Source organism: Zootoca vivipara, chromosome 6 (genome assembly GCF_963506605.1).
Source record: "Zootoca vivipara chromosome 6, rZooViv1.1, whole genome shotgun sequence".
Lineage (NCBI taxonomy): Eukaryota > Metazoa > Chordata > Lepidosauria > Squamata > Lacertidae > Zootoca > Zootoca vivipara.
Genome location: NC_083281.1, coordinates 68,285,833 through 68,306,248, shown reverse-complemented (window position 1 = coordinate 68,306,248; position 20,416 = coordinate 68,285,833). Strand labels below are relative to the sequence as shown.

Sequence of the window (20,416 nt, the reverse complement as noted above, 5' to 3'; positions counted from 1 at the left end):
TGGAAGAGTGTAATGAGTGGTTTCCTCTCCAGAAATCCCTAAGGGAAAAGGGTGGAGTTTCCTTGTTTTATGCAAGCTGCTTCTGATAGCTTTTAATAGCACAATGCAGTCTCTTTTTTATCTCAAATGGCCTATGATGTCAAATTTGGAAATATGTCAAATATGTCAAATTTGGAAATATGGAATGATATCCAATGCTGCTCAGGCAATTTCCCCTTTCTTCTCTCATCTTCCCATCCCTCAGCCACCCCAGATCTAATCAAGAGTCTTCCCCCAACACTTTGGAGCAGATATTCGGGGGGGGGGACATGGGGGGCTGAAGGGGGAAGAGATTTTTGCAAAAGCAAAAATATGCTCTAGTGGACAGGCACGTTTGCATATCACCCACGAGATTGAGAGAAAGAGGAGAGCAGTTTACAAACAGAGAAGATAATCACAAAATGTGATTAACTACTAAGGCAAGGGTAGATAGAGATAAATTCTATAGCTTTTAGTTTTAAAAATGGTCCTATTCTCATATAGTTTTTCTCTGGGTTCTTGGATATATGAACCAATGGTATAAGTATATACCTATATCACCATCATAAGAGAAGTAAAAAGAATGTAGTAATTCAAGCGATTTTGCTTTTCTGAAAGGTAGAGATGGACACCAATTTATCAGCCTAGAAATTCAAGTTTATCAGCCTGTAAATAAGTGCCACAAGAGTTACTGACTTGTAAAATCTTTTGCTTGCCCTCCTCCTGTCCCATATTTATCCATGCTAGCCAAGTGTGGCTTAAAAGGAAATGCTCTTTTCCTGGGCATCTGGAAGCAATGGGTCTTAGTTAAAGGTGAACAGGTGAGCTGCTGTTTACAGTTTGTTCGATACCTTAGGTTACAACCAATTGTCCATGTTTAAAGAAAAATAGTTTCTGTCCAAGAGTGGAGCTTTAATATCAACATAGTTCCACAAATGCTTGGTGGCTGATGCAAAATAATAATAATAATAATAATAATAATAATAATAATAATTCTCTCTCTTATTTTAAGGTAAACTGAATTTTCCTTCCATTGGTCATCATAATAAGAGCATAACTATAGAGATAAAATTATAAACCATACACATAGATACCTATCTATGTAGTTGTTAGTTATTTTGTTGATTGTAGTTTTATTATTTCATATATATTTTGTTTTTCTGTGCAACTGTGGGAAGCCATGAGGAACACATTGGAAAAGCAGCACATAAGTAAATAAACAAGTAAGTAAATAAATAAATAAACACTACCTACGACACATTTTTAACTTTACTATATGTCAAGGGGGTTCCTAGTAGGCCAAATAAAAGGGCAGCTGGGAAGGAAAGCCAATTACTTTCATACAAATGGGACTTTATTTCAAGGGGATTTCATTGTGGAAATCCTCTGCTAAGCAAGTTTCGTGCCCCTAATTACAACAGAATCCAAAGAGCCATGGCAACACACAGCATGTGCTGGAAATCTGAATAGAAATCTTTTTGCACTTCACTGGACACAGAGAATGTATATTTGATTAGAACCAAACTTCTCGGGAAGCCATTGTCTCCACAATTACATTTGCTACTTGACAAAAAACAAAACAACAGCAAAAAAACCACCCCCAGACAGAATACATTTTATGAAGACACATTTTATGGAATTATACATCTATGGTCAATTCTTCAGAATCTTTCTTTCTTTCTTTCTTTCTTTCTTAAAAAACCCTGCCAATTAACACAACCCACGGGGAACATCTTCTGAAAGGTTGCATTTGCACGACTTCCATCCAATAAGGCTTGCCTAAGTTCCCAGAAACCTGCAGTCAGTCGGTATGTGAAAGTGAGTACCTCATCTCCATAGCTCCTGATCACATGCCCACTTTCAGCTTTGCTCATTCTTTGGACAGGAATCATTTCCCTCTGTTGTCTTTGCCGCCCATTTTCGCCCCTACAGCTTCAATCTGCCGATTCTCTCTGCCAGTTTTGCTTCTCTGAATAATCCTCTCGGACTCGCTCCATAAGCCTTCTGCTCTTTCCCTCATTTCTCAGGACCGTTCCCACACCAAACCTAATTTCCCAATAGCCTGGGGGCCTTCTTAGCCTGTCATTGCCTGAATCTCTTAAGAGTCCCAATCCCATGCTCATTGCTCTGCTCTTTCATTTCTACCAGTAAGCAGCTCAAGCCAACAGCAACAAGTTCCTGCTTCTTTGGCTCAGCTAGAGGCTTCACCACCATCACTACCAACACTCTTATTGAATTGCTCTAAAGACTTTGTCTCATTTTAGTCCAAGCAATATGGCCCTATGTTTATAGAATTATACTCTGCTTCTGGGGCACAGCCAAAGCTTTGTAGTGTCTCTCTGCAACTCAGGACATAAGAGGCACCTGCAGGATCAGGCCCATCTGGTCCAGCACCCTGTTCTCATGGTGCCTGTGCAGATGTCTGTGGGAAGCCTGCAAGCCACACACAAGTACATTTGCCTGCTTGCAGATCACAGAAACTGGCATTCAGAGGTATGAGGCCTCTGAGAGTGCAGGTAGGATATAGTCATTGTGGCTAGTAGCCACCAATAGCCTCTCCCCCCCCCCCCCCCCGAATTTGGTGTCCATCACTGTCTCCTGTGTGAGTGAGTTCTATAGTTTAGCTATGTGCTGCATGAACTAGGAAAGTGATTCGATTTTTGAGTATACCAGGATTTCTGTGAGAGAAGGAAACGGTCTGGCTCCAACCGCAGCATAAGCTCAATATCCTTCAAATCAACGGCCATTGCAACTCATATGACAGGATTTAAATCAGTGGCATTACCTTCGAGGGAGGTAGTGAGGATATGGAATGACGATCAGCTGGGAGTTTGGGATGATGGCTGTCCATTCCTGTTTCCTTATAGACTGGAAGAGGAAAAAAGCGAAAGCACTCAGTGAATGTCTTGCGAGCTCATTTCATTCTTAATTCTACTGTGCAGTCAAAGCAAAATCTCAACATTCTCATTATCTTAGAAAACTGGCTGGAATGACATTTCCCAAAGACTGTTTGGTTCCTTCCCACTTTCAAAGGCAAAACAATTTTGACCTGATACATTTTCAAGACTTAAGAGTAGATACTGCCACTTCAGTATGTGTGTGTGTGTGTGTGTGTGTGTGTGTGTGTGTGTGTGTGTGTGTGTATCAATCAATCTATAATAATGCTAGAGGGAACCCTGTCTTTTGCTGTCATAAATAAAATTAAGTAAACGGTGGATCAGGTCCGCAAAATGGCAGCCTGGGATAGACCCTGTCTGATCAGGATTCACACTGTATGAATGCCCTGTGGATGGAGGCCAAAATAGATGTAAACCCATGCTCTTTGGGTCCCGATCAGGCTTAGTTACAACCATAATGTTAGAGGTATTCCAGGCAGAGAATGCCTTTTTCAAGGTCTCAAAGGACTTTAAACAACAAAAATGTCCGTGCTGCAGGGAAAAGGTCTACTGGGATTCCACTGGGCCTGTTTACCTGGTCATTTTATCCTGTAGGTCAGCCATGGAAACCACAATTCTCTGGCTGAAGCCCACACCAACACATTCTCACCATCCCACCCTTTTAAGAAGAAGCCAATGTGATACTGAGCAAGGTATGAAACCAAATGCACATTGATATCAATACAATTATATGTGAACTGAGGTCCCAACATACCTTTTCACCTAATGGGCGAGGAATGCCCACATACAAGTGATCAAGAAAATTAGCGCTGCGTCCCAAGCCTAGCACATTATATGGGAGCTGGAGGGCAAAATGTGCTGATTGACTCAGTTGTCCCGCTGAAATGCAATCGAAAAGATGACACAATGAATACATTGTTTAAGGCCTTCTAAGTAAAACATTTTTGGTTTAGAGTCTTAGGATTAGGTGCTCTTCATCCATATTTGAGCCCTAAAATCCATTAATACCTTTTAACAGCAGCAACATTTGCCATTGATATAATATTCTGGAGAGTTCCAAGCACTGCACATACATTACCTTGCAGATAGGTCTGGGAATCAGGAAGCTGCCTGTTGTTGAGTCAGGCCATTGGTCCATATGGTTCACTACTGTGAACAGTGCTAGCAGTGTATTGGCAGATTGAGAGTATATGGGTAAAATTGTAGGAGAGGAAAACAACATTAACCGTACTGTGTGTGTCTGCTATAGATCTCCAAATCAGAGTGAGGACTTGGATGATGCCTTCCTAGAGCAGACACCAAACCTTATGAGGAATGGTTGATGGAACTGGGTATATTTTGCCTGGTAAAGAGGAGACTGAGTGGAGATATGATAACCATCTTCAGATATCTAAAGAGCTGTCACATGGAGGATGGACCAAGCTTGTTTCCTCCAGCTTCAGAGGCTATGACTCAAATTAATTGATTCAAGGGAGATTAAGTATCAGGAAGAACTTCCTGATGGCAAGAGCTGTTTGAAAGTGGACACCCAGAAGAGGTGGTAGACTCTCCTTCCTTGTATGTTTTAAAAGCAGAGGTTGAATGGCAATCTGCCATGTATGATCTAGTTGAGATTCCTTCATTGCAGTAGGTTGGACTAGATGACCCTCAGCCCTTCCAACTCTACCATTCTATGATTCTAGGGTATCTGAAGGACTGTATTCTTCTGTACAAACCTACCTGGACTCTGTACAAACCTACCAGGGGAGGAGACCCTTCTCTCAGTCCAACCACACTCACAGACATGCTTGGTGGGAATGCGGAAGAGGGTCTTCTTGGTGGCTGCCCCTAGGCTTTGGAACTCCCTTCCTAGAAAGGCTAGCCTGGCTCTCCCTTTTTGTCTTTCCACCGGCAGGTGAAGATCTTTTTTATTCCAGCAGGATTTGGAAACCGACCGCTTTTAAGGAAAGGGCTTTTAATAGTGTGCTATACTTTTTTTCATTCTTTTTATTCTAGATGTTGGGTTTTTTGTTTTTTTTACATAGTTTGAACTCCATAGATAGTTTAATTACTTTTTAAACATAACATTTTATATGTTTTAGCTATGTTTGTTTTATAGGTATTTGTTTTAATTTTTGTGAGCCTGTTTGAGTCTTGGCTCTGGCTAAAAGGTGGGATATAAATAATAGTAACTGCCATCAACCAATGACCACCTGGGGTTGAAGTCCAATAAAATCAGGAGAGCTACAGGTTACCCACCCCACCCACCTCTGGCGCTTAGACCTTAACCTTGTTTAAAAAATAAATCTGGAGGCATGTTTGTGATGAATATGCCATCTTGACCCATCATTTCATTTTGCTATGGTTATAAATGATAATCTGTAAACAGACCCCTGTGTTGCAATACAGACAAACTGAACAAAAAAACCACAACACGGTGGCCAATAACAATGGCACGAAGCACTATTTATAAACTAATACAAATGATCAGAAATTGCAACCAAAGTCTCTAAATCTTCTCCACCAGTCGCGGTAAAATAATTCAAAAGTTCAATATATACAATACTGTACATTTGTCTTTATCTTTTTTCTGGTCATCATAGCGCTACATCATGCACATTTATGGATGTTGAGGTCTTTAAATACAATGGTTTTCTTGCTGTTAAACCATATAAAAATCCACGGATTTTTACGCATTAAAAGAAATTCTGATTTTGATTCTGATTTTCGCAATAGTGCTCTGTAGCATTCTCTCTGTTCCAGGGGTTACCCTTCTATTGTCAACAGGTCCAATTAAAAAAAATCACTTATTAAGGACCGGTCTTCTCTTTTTGGCCCGAAAACTACACCCTCATCCAATAACCAGATTGTGGGTTCATTGGAATGCACGACCCATGCAGACATGGGTATTAGGATAATACGTAAACATTGGCATGTACTGTGGAATGTACCTTGCTGTCATGATTTCCCCCTGATTGGCCTTAGAAGGACAAAATCTATCAAGGATATGCTTGGTACACACAGACATTAATCCTGAGAGACTTACAAGTTGGACCATTGGTAATTTTGGGCCTACAGGTCACTACAAGTGTGGCAGATGCTCTTCCTGCCCATTTTCATTACAACTGAAATAAATTTATGATGAGAACATTAATTTCAGATTTGTCATACGTCAATTTAGTACGTGTCAAACAAAAAATGTGGTCTACCTCATTCGCTGTCCATGCAATTTATTATACATAGGCTCTACCAACAGAGCGGTTGGGGTCCGCGTAGGTGAACATTGCTCTCGCATACGCAATGCCATAATGGAGGCACCTTTAGTTGCACATTTTATTTCCCACAAGCATTCAGATACTGATTTATTATTCACTGTTTTATGGGTCAATCATAGGAGAGTTGGTATTAGACAAGATTCGGAACGGCAGTTACGCCAACAGAAAACCCGTCTCATCTACATGTTGAACTCTGTTTATCCGGGGGGATTGAATTCTGAGTTAGATTTTCATTGTTTTATTTAATTGCATTATCTGCCATGATCCACTGAGTAGATGGGGTACTGTTTTCATCTGGTTGTCAGGCATTCTTGCTGTTAATGTTGTGCTGTGTCTTTAATTTCCCTTACAGTATATTAGTTTCACCTGTGGTTAACTATATTATGTTCCTTACAATTTGTTACCAGCATCAGTGACTACAGTATCATATGAGCACTGATCCAGAGCATATTTTCTACAGCGTTTATATTTACTTACATGTAAGATAGGGTATGTATCTTAGTTGTATATATTGTATTACACATTTTATTTTATACAGATGCAGGTTTCATCGCATGTATATTGTAATTTCAGCTTGTTAAGAAATTGAACTGCATCCTTCTCCTATCAATTCTTACAAGTCTGGCTGATGAAGAATTGATCAAGATTGGCTGATAAAGCATTGAACGAAACAGATTGGTTATCCGGAAACTCTGTTCTGGCGATATTTGGTGACAGACTATATATATCTTGAACTTATTAATTATTCTACCACAACTGGTGAAGAAGTTTTAGAGACTTTGGTTGCAATTTCTGATCATTTGTATTAGTTTAGTGTCATTGTTATTGGCCATCGTGTTATGTTATTTTGTTCAGCATGGTTATAATGATGGCATTCTTTCTATGTTTTATGTGCTCCAAGACGTGCTCCTGCATTTAAATCAAGGGCCTTAAATGAAGCAGTAGGATACAGGAGATGTAAATTACAATACAATAAATCACACGGCTTTTGTGATAGATGGGAGCTTGAAGGCAGAGTTTTGTCACTGCAATTAGGCATGACTTATCACACCTTAATGCACCCTCTGCAGTCCTTTCCTTAGTCAAAACCATCTTTGTATTCCTGAGAGGCAAGGCACGCTTTTGGACAGATAAGGAGGGAGCACATGTAACGGTAAAGTGGAATTGTCAGAACTTTTCACACATCTAATGGTTGACTTTCTGATCTTCTGGTGCTTAAAAGCTGCTGAGAATTTCCACTTTATTTTCAGGATGAACTAGAATAATGATTCTCCTCTTCATCTTGGTCTGCAGCAGCAAACTTACTCAGCCCAAAATTGTATACGTAACATGTTTGTTTCCAATATTAGTCCTATTCAGAGCAGATCTATTTGAAAATGATGGCTGTGACTAATTAATTTCAGTGTGTCTACCCCGAGTTGATCTTAGCTGGATACAACCCCAAGTATTCCAGTACTATTACTGCACTCGGTGACACTATTCACATGAATGAAACCATGTGGTTGTTCCCTTGATGGTTTAACTTAAAGCGTAAGTTTATTTCCACATAAGACAGGCTTATATACAATAGCAGCCACTATAATTTCTATATGATGGTTCTAAAGAGTGCCACCGACAAAGCAAAAATTGCATGCATAACAATCCCTGTGTTGGCTCTACAACTTCCCCAAGTGATTATGGCGAGACCACCACTGTATCATGCCAGCAGCATTCTCACTTTCCATTGCCTCTAGGCCAGTTATATTTAAATGAAACTCGCACTGTAATATCTAAATATTCAACTCTCATATGCAGCACTATGTAAACATATTTCTTGAGAATAGAGTCAGCAGTAGTGAGGTGCCTGTTTGGAATGTATGTCTTCCTTCACTGTGTTGATCTGGGGATTAGGACTGATTGACAGAGTTGACAATTTATGCAAGTGTCGAAAGGAACAAGGGGCAATGAAGTTTGCCATCTTTAATTCATATTCTGAGACTTTGTTTCGTATCCTAGTATGGCCGTGTGCCCAGTTTTATCGACTTCAGATATTTGTGCCAGGTGAAAATTGCAATTATACCCACCACACTGACAATGAAACATTACTACAACAAAAGAGAACAATGTTACCAAGTGTTTGAAGAGGGAGTCTTATTGTAACAACAACAAAAACAACAACAACAACAACAACAACAACAACAACAACAACAACAACAACAACAACAACAGGAGTTTAAGCCTAAATTGTTAATGAAAGTGTTACAAAAAGAACTGGGAAATGTGAAACACTCACAGATCCAAGGAATCAGTCTCACTTAAACTCGTATGGTTTGAGCACAGTGCACAGGAGTAGCAAAGATCATGTTACTTGTCATGACTTGCCAGGGGAACATAGAATTTTCTGCCTTATGCCAGGTCAAATTATCTGTCCATCCAATGGTGGCTGGTGCCCATTGGGGCTGGTAGGGTGAAAGGCAGGGAGCCTAAATTGTAACTGGAGCCAGATCCAATGACAGGCAGAGCCAACTGACTCTAGTTTTGCCCCCGCCTTGCTCCCCACTTCCAAGTTCTACAAGGGCAACACTGAGACTAAGGAGAAGGAAGCTGAAAGGCAGTGACACCCTCTTGACGGGATGTAAGTACGAGGTCAGGCCAAGGCTGATGGGGCCGTGCCCCACTTGCCCTATTGGACCAGCCTCCCCTGCATCCAAATTGTCCACGTAAGCAGCAGTTCTGGGATGGAGATCTTTCCTATCTGTTACTTTATCCTTTTAATGGGAGATGCCAGGCACTGAAATTGGGACCTTCAACATAAAAAGCATGTGCTCTGCTACCGAGCGATGGTCAGTCCTTTTCCCACCACCTGCTATTCCACGTTCACTGGTACAACAGCTCATTCTTAACTCCTCAAAGAAGCAGTATAATGTTTAGCTAGGGAAGATGGAGGAAACTTAGCAATAATAGGAATTTCAATCAAAAGCATTCAGTGCACAATAGACGCATCAAACAATGCCGAAATATCTGAAATCGCCACCAGAACATGAGCAGTGAATCTTGGGTATAGGCAACAGAACAAAGGCATCCCACGGAGTCATTCCATTTTTTTAATATGATTTTCTGACATTCAGAGTGATTAAGCAAATGCAGTGGCAGAACAAAATCAATAATATTGACCACAGTACTAGGAGGTAAACGTTAGAACAAAAAAGTGAATTTTAAAGATACTGGAGTGCATTTTAACTGTGATGTTTCCCTCTTGGATCTGTACTATGGGAAAAGCAAGAGCCACAGACTTTAGGGTATGATAAATAATTTGGAAGGACCGGGACCCAGTATCGGGGAAGGTAAGGCAGGCCACCTGGTCTCCAACTGGATCTCCATCTCCTTTCCCCTTTCAGATTTCTACGGCTCACCCAAACTGTGCAGCAGGACTCATGTGGGGAGGTTTGGGGGATGCATGTTAGACTAGGTTATTCATCGTGGGGTAAACAAACCCAAACATGAATGGGAGAAGGGGGACACATAAAAATTGCCTGATACCAGGGTGCCACCTGTGCAAGAAAGACTCCTAATTTACATTTCTATTAGAGGATTCAAATTCAGATGATAGAAGAAACTCTAGTTTCAATTTACAGCCCACCACACATTTCGTACTTTTAGATTAGGAAATAATTCAGTTGTTCCTTGCTCTATTTAATATGTGAACTTCTTGGGTTTTAGTGGCTGGAAATAGGAGTAATTTGTTTAGAATGACAAACCTCTGTCACTGAAAAATATGCATGCAGGAACAGCCAGCAACTGAGGCAAATTCTAAAAAATAAACAAATGGAGCAACTCAAGGAAAGCACTAATATACTGAGCGCTTATTGATTTCTTTGTACTGCCAAGTCATTCATAATTTGCTTGTCAAAAAGCTGAAGGATAATTAATAAATGGCAGAGTTCTAATTAGATTCAAAACCTAAACTAAGATCATGTTCAATTCTCCACTGGACACTACTTCTGTGGGCCTCCAGCTTCTATACAGAAATCCACCCCCTCATTTTCAAGTGTTGCACACCAGGCAGAGGGAAAGAACCCGTGGCCTCAAATGCAGCAACAATTCATAGTAAATACTAGCAATTCACAGGCAGGATAATTTCAGAACATTTCAGAACCATTTTGTTCCTTTCTTTTCTCTGTTCTAGAAGCCCCAAGTTGCAGGTGGCTCAAGCCCTACACAGACTGTACTGCCGACATGCCTAATTCACCTCAGTGTTTTTGTTGACTTGATGATGAACCTGATAGGTGACACAAATGGAGAAGAATGATTTCCATGCTGTATTTTAAACTGACTTTTAAATACGGCAGCTTGACTTCATACTGTCATTAAGAAACATGCTGAGTTACTTGACCAGACAAACTGCTCATTTCCCAGAGTTATTTCCGACAAACATCCAATTCTTTCACACGGGAGCTCCTTCACTCATACATGCCCCACCATGCATAAGTGATGCAGAAAGGTTGGTACATACAATTCAAGCAAAGAATGACAGAAAAACAAACAAGCATGGCTGGACATCCAAACGGTGGTGTTATTGTTTGGAAAGAGGTGCAGATGAAGAATCAGGAAACAGTAATGCTTGACAAAACCAATACATGAAAACCTAAGAAGAAACTGCTGGATCAGGCCAATGTTCCATCTAGTCCAGCAGCCTGTTTTCACAGTGGCCAACCAGATGCCCGTAGGAAACCCTCAAGAAGAAGAAGTTTGGATTTGATATCCCGCTTTATCACTTCCCTAAGGAGTCTCAAAGCGGCTAACATTCTCCTTTCCCTTCCTCCCCCCCAACAAACACTCTGTGAGGTGAGTGAGGCTGAGAGACTTCAAAGAAGTGTGACTAGCCCAAGCCCAGCTGCATGTGGAGGAGCGGAGATGCGAACCCGGTTCGCCAGATTACGAGACTACACCACACTGGCTCTCAAGGAGGATCTGAGCACAAGAGCCCTCTGTCCTTCTGTGGTTCCCAGCAACTGGTATTCAGAAGCATTGCTGCTTCCAACTGTGGAGGCAGATCATAGATTAGTCACTGATAGCCCGCTCCAGCCAATGAGAAATCATTTGCAACCTCTCTCCTTAGCTCTGCTGTTATCACCTTCTCCAGTCAAATATCCAAAAACCTGACTGGTCTAAAATAAAAGAGCAAGTTGCACAGAGGTTGGAACGCACTGAACGGCCACCCTTGTTCAAGGACTAGGCTCAGCCAAGGGAAAGATAGATAGATAAACTTTATTTCGGCCATAGGCCCATAATACACAGCAAACAAGGAAAGGGAAAGAAAATGCCTCTCATCTCCCCAGCATGTTCAAATGAGCTCTTCCACCACGTTCTGCGATTTGCTTCTGCTCCACCACCTCCCACAGAGGTCACTGGAGTGGGCTGCCAAATATGCCAGGCTGGCTCTCATTGTTATGCAGATCAGAATGGCTGTGATTATGAAAAGGAAAACAGCTGTGCAAATTTTCATTCCCCCCTTTCAAGCTCCACAGTTCTGGCACTGTTGATCAAAGTAAAGTCACAGATGTAAAAATTCTCTAATTTATTGAGAAAACTGCAAACAAAAACAAGGGAGACCCTGGTTTATTCTATTTTAAAAGAAAAGAAAAGAAACAGCAGCTTCAGGCATACTAAGGAAATAACGCTAAGAGTGACTCAGCACCTTTGCAAAGATACCTGGAAAGGTGATTCCCTCTGACAGGTGCGCAGGACCTGGGGCCACTGTGGTAATTACTTAAACTTACAAAGCCAAAGGCAAATGGAAGCAAGCGAGTTCATGAGATGGGCTGACTGGAAGAGGAAACAAGAGGAAGGTGTCAGGAAGAGGAAGAGTTTCCATCTGCACAATCTCATTTGTGCAGATGTTTTGCAAATTGGACCTTCAAGCTTGAACGTTGTATACTGTGGCTGAACTAGCTTTCTTCTGCATCCCTTTTAAAGGAATGGTTTTTTTACTAGAAGAAACAAATGGGGGAGAGAAGCCAACCACATTCCCCCCCTCTTTTTTTTTACCCCCATCTTCTGATGGTAGTACAAGGCTCCATTTTTCTTCTACAGAGGCACTCCTCCTTGAAAGGGGATGCAGCTTGTTCCTTTTTCCAGTCATGAGTCTGCAGACTCATCATGTTATGTTTTTTTCCATTCCCCCTCACTTTGGCCTTGCAACCTTCATCTTACACTCTTTTCCAATTTACAAACATTTGCTACTTTCCCAATCAAGTATCCCTCCCTCCCCTGGCTGAGACATGTCACTCCCCCCCCCATCTCTCTAGCTTCCCCTTCCAGTATTAGCCTGTTATCCCTTCCACCCAGCTACTATTCTCAAAACTCCATCACTATTTGCTTCCTAGAACTCCTCACACTTGGCAGCAGTTAGTAATATAGATGCCATATTAATTCAAGCAAAAGTGCACATGGTTAAGATTATGCCTTTTATTTAATCAAGGGATGCTGGCACAACTACAAGCTTCTTTTTATGTTGGGAAGTATTATTCTTGCCTGAAAAATGTATTCTGGAGGTAGGAAACCTAAGGCCAAGGGGCCAAATGCCAGGCCTTTCTCTCTGGTCCTTCCCCAAGGCCACACAGCCTCCCTAAGCTTGCTTCATACCCTGGTTGAGAGGTTTTGGCAGGCTGTAAAAACAGCAGGGGTAGGCAACCTAAGGCCCAGGGGCCAGATGTGGCCCAATCGCCTTCTCAATCTGGCCTGTGGACGGTCCGGGAATCAGTGTTTTTTTTACATGAGTAGAATGTGTCCTTTTATTTAAAATGCATCTCTGGGTTATTTGTGAGGCATAGGAATTCATTCATATATTTTTTTCTTCAAAATATAGTCCCGCCCACCACATGGCTTAAAAAGTTTGTTGACCCCTGCAGTGTAATGTGTCCTTGAAGTCAGTTAATGACTCTTGCTTTCCTGGATAGAGGAGAGACAGGGAGGTGTGTGTGTGTGTGTGTGTGTGTGTGTGTGTGTGTAGACGACAGCCAGAGTGGTGTAGCAGTGGTTCTCAAAGGTTGTGGTACGCCACACTGGTGGGGTGGGGGGGACAGGATGGCGAACGTGCCAGAAGATTCAAGGACAATCAAATAAATAGTTAAACATTTCAGCTCAGCTCAGCTCAGCTCAGCACAGCACAGCACAGTACAGCAGAGCTTTCTAAATTGTGTGTCACGGCACGTTAGTGTGTCAGCTACAGTGTGTAGGTGTGTTGCGTGAACGCTCCCTGTGTTTCTCGCAGGAAAGGGGTTAGTTTCAACCTCTGTCTGGTCTGCTAGTAAAACTGAATTACTGTGTTGCGAAATAATGCATGTCTAAAAAATGTGTCACCAACATGGAAAGTTTGCAGAGCTCTGGGCTACAGTATTAATTTTTTTGGGAGGGTGGGGGGGGGATATACAACCAGAAACAGTATCCACACCTCTCTTCAAGAGAACTGGCTATTCTTCTACAGTTCTCCACGGCATATTGTTGCGAAAAGGGATTTTCAACTCTGACATATATGAAAGATCAGAAAAGAGAAAGGCTTCTTTGCGGTGATGGCGAGATTAGAGTTTGTCTGTCTCAAATTATGCCTAATATAAATGAGATTATCCAGTAAAAGCAAGCTCACACCTCTCACTGAGTTTGTAGTTAAGGTACATATGTAAGAGGCTTGTTTATAATTATATTTTGGGAATGATTCAAGCTCCTATGGAGCTGCATTGTTCTATATTTTCTGGATGATAAAATAGTTGTGTTCTATGTTACAAATCAACCACTGCTAGGAGTAGTTTCTTTTTGTTTCCCAACGTATTTCTTACCAATAAAAATTTTGGTGTGGTGCAAGCAAATTTTTATTCTGATAGTGTGGCCCAGAGAAAAAAGTTTGAGGACCACTGGGTTACGGTGTTGGAATAGGACCTGGGAGACCAAGGTTCAAATCCCCACACAGCCATGAAACTTTCTGGGTGGCCTTGGGCCACTCACACTCTCCCAACCTAACCTACATCACTGGGTTGCTGTGAGGACAAATGGGGAGGAAGAGAACCATGTACACCACGTTGGCCTCCTTGGAGGAAAAAGGTGGGATATTAATGTAATAAATAAATGATAGCAAAAACTAGCCTACTGTACAAAGGTAAAAATATGCCCACTTTTTCCCCTGGTCATGCTCACCGCTGGTTTATGCCCCCCCCCCTGGGAATGTGCAACTTTTGGCTGAAAAAGGTAACCACCTTGATGCATTCTACGCAGCTTCTGAAACTGGATCCCTGGCCCTAGGGAATGTTCTCTCTTCCATTTTCTAGGGAACATTCTGCCTCCTGAAAGCATCCCTTTCAAGCACTGCGTCTCAAGTACAAAAGAGAGGGGACTCCCTAATGAGGATTAGCCTTCTGCTCCACAAATTGATTGTATCTTACATGCTGCTGAAAATGTATTTTTCATAACTATATTGGTAAAATTGCTGCAAACAACTCGTACGCAGCTCGCACTATTACTGCAGATCATAAGTTCAAGGACCTAGAACGGCGCTAAATAATCATGGCATTGCTAAACTGTGTAAGCCCAGAAGGGCTAATGAAGATGCTGGCTCAGCAGAAGGTGAAAGGCCAGGCTGCCAAGGAGGGTTAGAAATTGCCAGCGAAGAACAAAAACTCAGTGATAAGGCATTGGTTGTGGAATCTAGTTTGAATCTGGACATAAAGAGCAATGAATCAAGAAGAAAAATGATCCCAGAGCTAAGGACAGAGATATGCTCTTGCAGCCCTTTCATGCTTGTCGGACAGAGCCACGGGGTTAATACGTTACAGAATTTAACAGTGATTAGTCATGTCTCTCTGAAACATTATAGGCAGAGCTTCCTAACTAGTTAGGAAAAGAAAGTCTTAAGAGAATTCTCTTAATAGTACAGGAAAACTGCAGCCAAAAATATAGTTTAGGAAACTTGCTTTTAATGATGATGATGATAATAATAATAATTCAAATCTTTTTCGGGTTTCTTTGCTGGTCCCCTGTTATTCAAGCACAAATGGGAGAATTCCAGCAATAGAGGAGAATGACAGATGCTTATAGAAGCTGCTCATTGTAGTCTTCTGTAATCTGAATTAAGCAGCACACTCCTTGGGGCGGTGGAATTTTATTCGACAGCAATTCGTTCTGCAAAGTACTTTGAATGCAGTGATAGCGCAGTATAGGCCGGAGGTCTAAAAGCTTGAATGGCAGCCCTGATGCCACAAAAACACTGTGAAGGTGCCACAGGGCTCGTTTGTTGTTCTGCCTGTTGTTGTTTAAACTAGCAAAGTTACGTTTACTTTGGAATTTGTCCCGGATGATGGTATGCCTTCTTTGCTCATGGGAGCATCTGAACGAATCGGTTCTGCAATAATTGATTTCCCTCAAATATTTAGTTTGACACTTAAGAAGTCTTTCCCAAACTGCAAGAAGCTCTGTTTAAAAGCTGAAACTCTGCCTAATCCCCCTTCACTTCAGAAAATTTCAGCTGGGTGATTGATACTGTACTTGAATGTGATAATTTCTAGCCAAACAGAGCCAAAACAAAAGTGAGCGCTGGTCTTAAGCGAGATGGCTTAAACTACAAAAACTTAAAAAAGGAAACTGCCAAGCAAGTTCTTTAATCTGCACTAAAATGCACAGGGGTTCTATCTGAATAAGACATACTCAGAGTAGACCTATTTAAATCAAGGGACTCTAACTTAAGTCCATTGATTTTGAAGAGTCTGCTCAGTGGGACTTAGCTGGATACAAGCCACCAGCATACCTATGTCCTGTGTTTTAATTAGAAAAAATATATATGCATTCTTAGTATAACGAAATGCACAATGCATTGGGAATGAAGAAAAAAATCCCAGTTCATTTGTTACCAATTCACCAGGCAACCTCAGGGCAGCCCACCTTTTATGAGCCTCAGCTTCACACCTACAAAACAGGGATGAAAATATAGACATGCCCCGCAGGGCTGTTGAAAGGATTACTGGAACAACATATGTGAAACACTTTGAACACCCTGAATGCTAGATATAAATGTCAGGAATTATTTTAATTATAATTTATTAATGTATAGCTTGGGGTAAGATGATGAACTAATTTCATATCTGTGTTTGTTTCGAAACAAAATTTCCTTTCCTTGTAAGCCATAGGAAAGGAATAGTCTATTACCCTAGGCTTTATTGCTCAGTGTTTAGTAAATGTTAGGAGCTAATAAGTTAATGATCATCTGTTTGATGGCAAGAGCGACACCGAAGCCTGACACTCAAGAAGCTGACTATAATATTGCTTGCAAACAACGGGCCATTAATATTTAAAAACTAATCTCATAAATTCATCAATATTTATACATCATAAGGCTTTAATTCTGGGCTGAGCTCTATTGCAGCTTGAAGTTATCACTCCTCCACCTACATAAGTTTGCAATTCACACACTATTAACTCCCCCCAGCTCCTGAGAAGATCTGCTTCACAACGCATAAGAACTTTAGATACTAGAAGACACTGCAGTGGGGTCAAGCTAACTATCACCCTAAGCCAGTGATGGTGAACCTATGGCCTGTGTGCCAGAGCGGGGCACGCATGTAGTCACCAAAGCAGGAATGTTGCTGGGTGTTTGCGAAGTGGGTGACGCCCCCCCCCCAATGCTGCTGCAGGCAGGAAATGGTCTGTAGAGTATGCTCCGCCCGCAGCAGCGTTGGGTGAAGTTGTGCACCCGCCAACCAGCTGGAAGGGGGGGATGGGAGCGTGGAAGCGATGGATCTATGGGCAAGAGAGAGAGAGAGAGCACACACGAAGGCACTAGGCCAGGGGTCAGCAAACTTTTTCAGCAGGGGGCCAGTCCACTCAGACCTTGTGGGGGGCTGGACACATTCTACTCATGTAAAAACACGCTGATTCCCAGACCGTCTGTGGGCCGGATTTAGAAGGCAATCGGGCCGGATGTGGTCCCTGGGCCTTAGTTTGTCTACCCATGGACTAGGCAGAGGACACTCTCCGCCTCCTCTGGGGTCTCGAAAGACACAAGCAGGAGATTATCTGCGTCGCTAGTGCATGTGATTGGAGGCTGTGTCAAGTGCTGTTTTTGACTGGCTGCCATTGGGGTGGAGACAATTGGTGTAAGTCTGTGATGGTGTTGAACGATTTTATGCACCCCCCCCAAAAGCTCATCAACTCTGGAGAATTCCCCCCCCCCCCAAATCTCTTAGTGGCTCGTAGTACAAGCCCTCCAGTGCACCTTCTGAAAAAATGTATTTCCAAGGTTTGATGGCTCATAATACTACTCTTTTGGGACTAATACCAGTACCTTTTTTTCTGTGAGGACATATCCCTATCCCTAAACAGAAAATTTTGAAGGCAATACATTACTGTGTAAAAGTGGGCTGCAAATAAGAAAAATAATAATGAAATATCTATACTCAACTTCTGCAATCTTTGAAAAACAAAGTTAATTATACTACGAACTGTACATTGGAAAATTTAGGGTACACAATATTAATTGTTTCTCTTTTATAACCACAAGGCTTTCTATTTAGGATCTGATTTGAAAAATGTCACATTTTTGTACCTTGTGCTTCACACCTCTATAGGAATTGATCTCCTAGAGCAGGCACGTCCAACAGGTAGATCGTGATCTACCAGTAGATCACTGGACATCTGTGGTAGATCACTGGTAGATCAGTGGCTCCCCCCAAAGAAGCTGAACAACTTTGGCTCCCCTAAAAAAAGCTCAACATTTTGGCCCTTCACCCCCTAAAAGGGCATTCCCTCCTCCCTAAAAGAAGCTCAACAAGTTTGACTTGAACCCCCCATAACAGGGCTTTCCTTCTTAAAAAAAAAGCTCAAAAACTTTGATCTGAACACCCAAGAAACGGGCTTCCCTCTTCCCTAAAAAAAGTTCAACAACTTTGACCTGAACCCCCCAAAAGGGGGTAGATCACTGCTAGTCTTTAACTCTGTGAGTAGACTGCAGTCTCTTGGGAGTTGGCCACCTCTGTCCTAGAGGATGGGCTTTCTTGGTGTCTTTGGTGCAGTGCCCAAGGAGATTAACGACATTAAAAATGTGTTTGAGATGAACCAGTGTAGGTTGACAAGATATTGAGAAGGCATAACTAAGCTACAGCAAAAAGTTCGCGTTTTCCCCTAGGCTGTGCTGTACGGAAGATGTTGGTCACAGAATGAGTCTTTAATATGTTTAACATGTAGAACACAGAGATCATTTTATTGACAAACATACAAAAAAAATGCTATGCCCAGACATACATTTTGCAAGCAAGTTGGTAGCATTTCTTTTCTGAAAGGACAGACCATCGTACAAGAAAACTATTATACCAGAACCCTTTTCGTCAAGCCCTTTTCCACAAAGAAATATTTTTTGTTATTTACGGCTACAATTTTTGGTTCAAATGAAAGTTCATTGTTCATGAACATTTCATGTTAGCGAGCAGCATTCTGGCTGGAAAAGACCTCAATAATAACTTTCACAGACCTCTTCTCCTCCAAGTTAATATAGTTGCCAAACCCGCTCCTAACAATTATTGCTTAAGGATAATGACTTTCCTTGCACTGACTACAGGCTAGCTGCAATGCTAGACTAACATCCCGCATTACTATTTTGGCATCTAGGTCACCAGCTTCTCTTTCTTGAGAATTCACTACATTACACATGGTATCTGGAGTTATATACTGTATATATCTGACATATATTTGTATCATGTATTAAAAGACCTCGGATGATTTGAAGTTACATAGTGCCTTCCTAGTGTTATTTGCTAAATGCAATTTGACCTGCTCCAAAACAAATAATTCCTTATTTTAAGAGTTTCTTTGTAGAAGGGCTTCTTCGACCCTCAGGTCAGAGTTAAGAATTGCTCAGGCAACTCTGAATTAAGTTGTTTCTGAACTACCTGTGATTTGGGAAAGAGCCTAGTAAAGTTTAACTGTTAACAGGTTAACTGTTAAGGAGCGTTTTAAATACCTAGAATTCTTAGTACATGCTCCAAACCAGCAGTGATGAACCCTTTCTTCTAAGGCAGCCCCACCTCTGACATCATATACAATAGTGTTTTTCAAACTTTTCATGTTGGTGACACGCTTTTTAGACGTGCATTGTATTGAGACACAGTAATTCAGTTTTACTAGCAAACCGAACGTTAAACTAGCCCCTTTCCAAGCCCTGGGAGGAGTGTGGGGAGTGACACACAGATTGAAAAGCTCTTATATACAACATCAAATGTATCTTAAATAAAGATATGACTGCAAGAGAACAATTGGGAGCCTGAAAATATGATCCTGGTTGCTCTTTGGCAAGTGGGGCTTGTATTTATTGTCCCTAAAATTTGGTGCTAAACGCAATCCCTGCTGGGATTGTTCCCAAGTGGAGCAGGAAGTCAGGATTCATCAGCGGTGACTTTAAGTCCTATGTGGACCAGCTGGGAATTTCCTTTGCAGTGCACAAGCCACATCACAAAGGAAATCGTGGCCACATTGATGACATGAGACTGACAGGTGACCGAAGTGACCTCCTGTGAGTGGAGGAGTGAAGTATCTGTCTCACCAGGCTTAAAAGGTTCCCCACCTCTGCTGCAATCATTAGTTAAACATTCATATTCTGCTCTGATGAATTAAGTGTCAACTACTTTCAAAACAGGCAGAATATAGATTAGAACCTGGGTTTCTGCTAACACTGAGGAAGCAGGGGATATATTTATAAGATGTATGGATTTTTAAGCTACCAAGATGGCAACATTTTACCATTTTCACTATGGAAAGAAATGATGTATGATTCATCACCTCGCCCATACTAACACTCGCTGTCTGGGGTTTGATCCATTTGAATAAACCATGCTTCTTTGCCATCTAAGCTGTGCTGGAGTCATCGCATCTCTTATCATGAGGCTTGAGCTCTTTAGCAGCCAGTCACAAGCCTTCCCTTCTAGATGTGACAGTGCCATTTCAGACGGCACTGACCCCAGAAGGCAGCTGGTGCGAACGGTCATTAGCTGTTGGTATTTTAGAAGCACAAACGGCTCGTACTTGTGATTTCATACTGAAATCCTGTAGGAAATTGGAGTGAGAGAGATTCTGCGTGACCCCTGGGCAAAATCCACAAGTCCCATGTCTGATGGCGTGTCACAAGCTGCACAGGCTTTTGAAATAACTGGAACTAATGAACATCCAAATTGGATCCATGTAAAAAGGCTGGGTCCTCAAAAGATCCCTGTTATTGATCATTGTGGCCTGCCCTAC

At 41.7% G+C, this 20,416-nt stretch overlaps 1 protein-coding gene across 1 annotated transcript in view; it reads right to left on the bottom strand.

Moving 5' to 3' along the window:
* ITFG1 (integrin alpha FG-GAP repeat containing 1) overlaps positions 1–20,416 on the bottom strand; it is a 110,578-nt gene that overhangs the window by 9,142 nt on the left and 81,020 nt on the right. Inside the window, exons 15-16 of the mRNA XM_035117352.2 lie at positions 3,670–3,794; positions 2,804–2,886 (exon numbers count right to left, since the gene is read on the bottom strand). Of these exons, the coding sequence (XP_034973243.2) occupies positions 2,804–2,886; positions 3,670–3,794 (208 nt within the window). The remainder of the gene's footprint in view (positions 1–2,803; positions 2,887–3,669; positions 3,795–20,416) is intronic.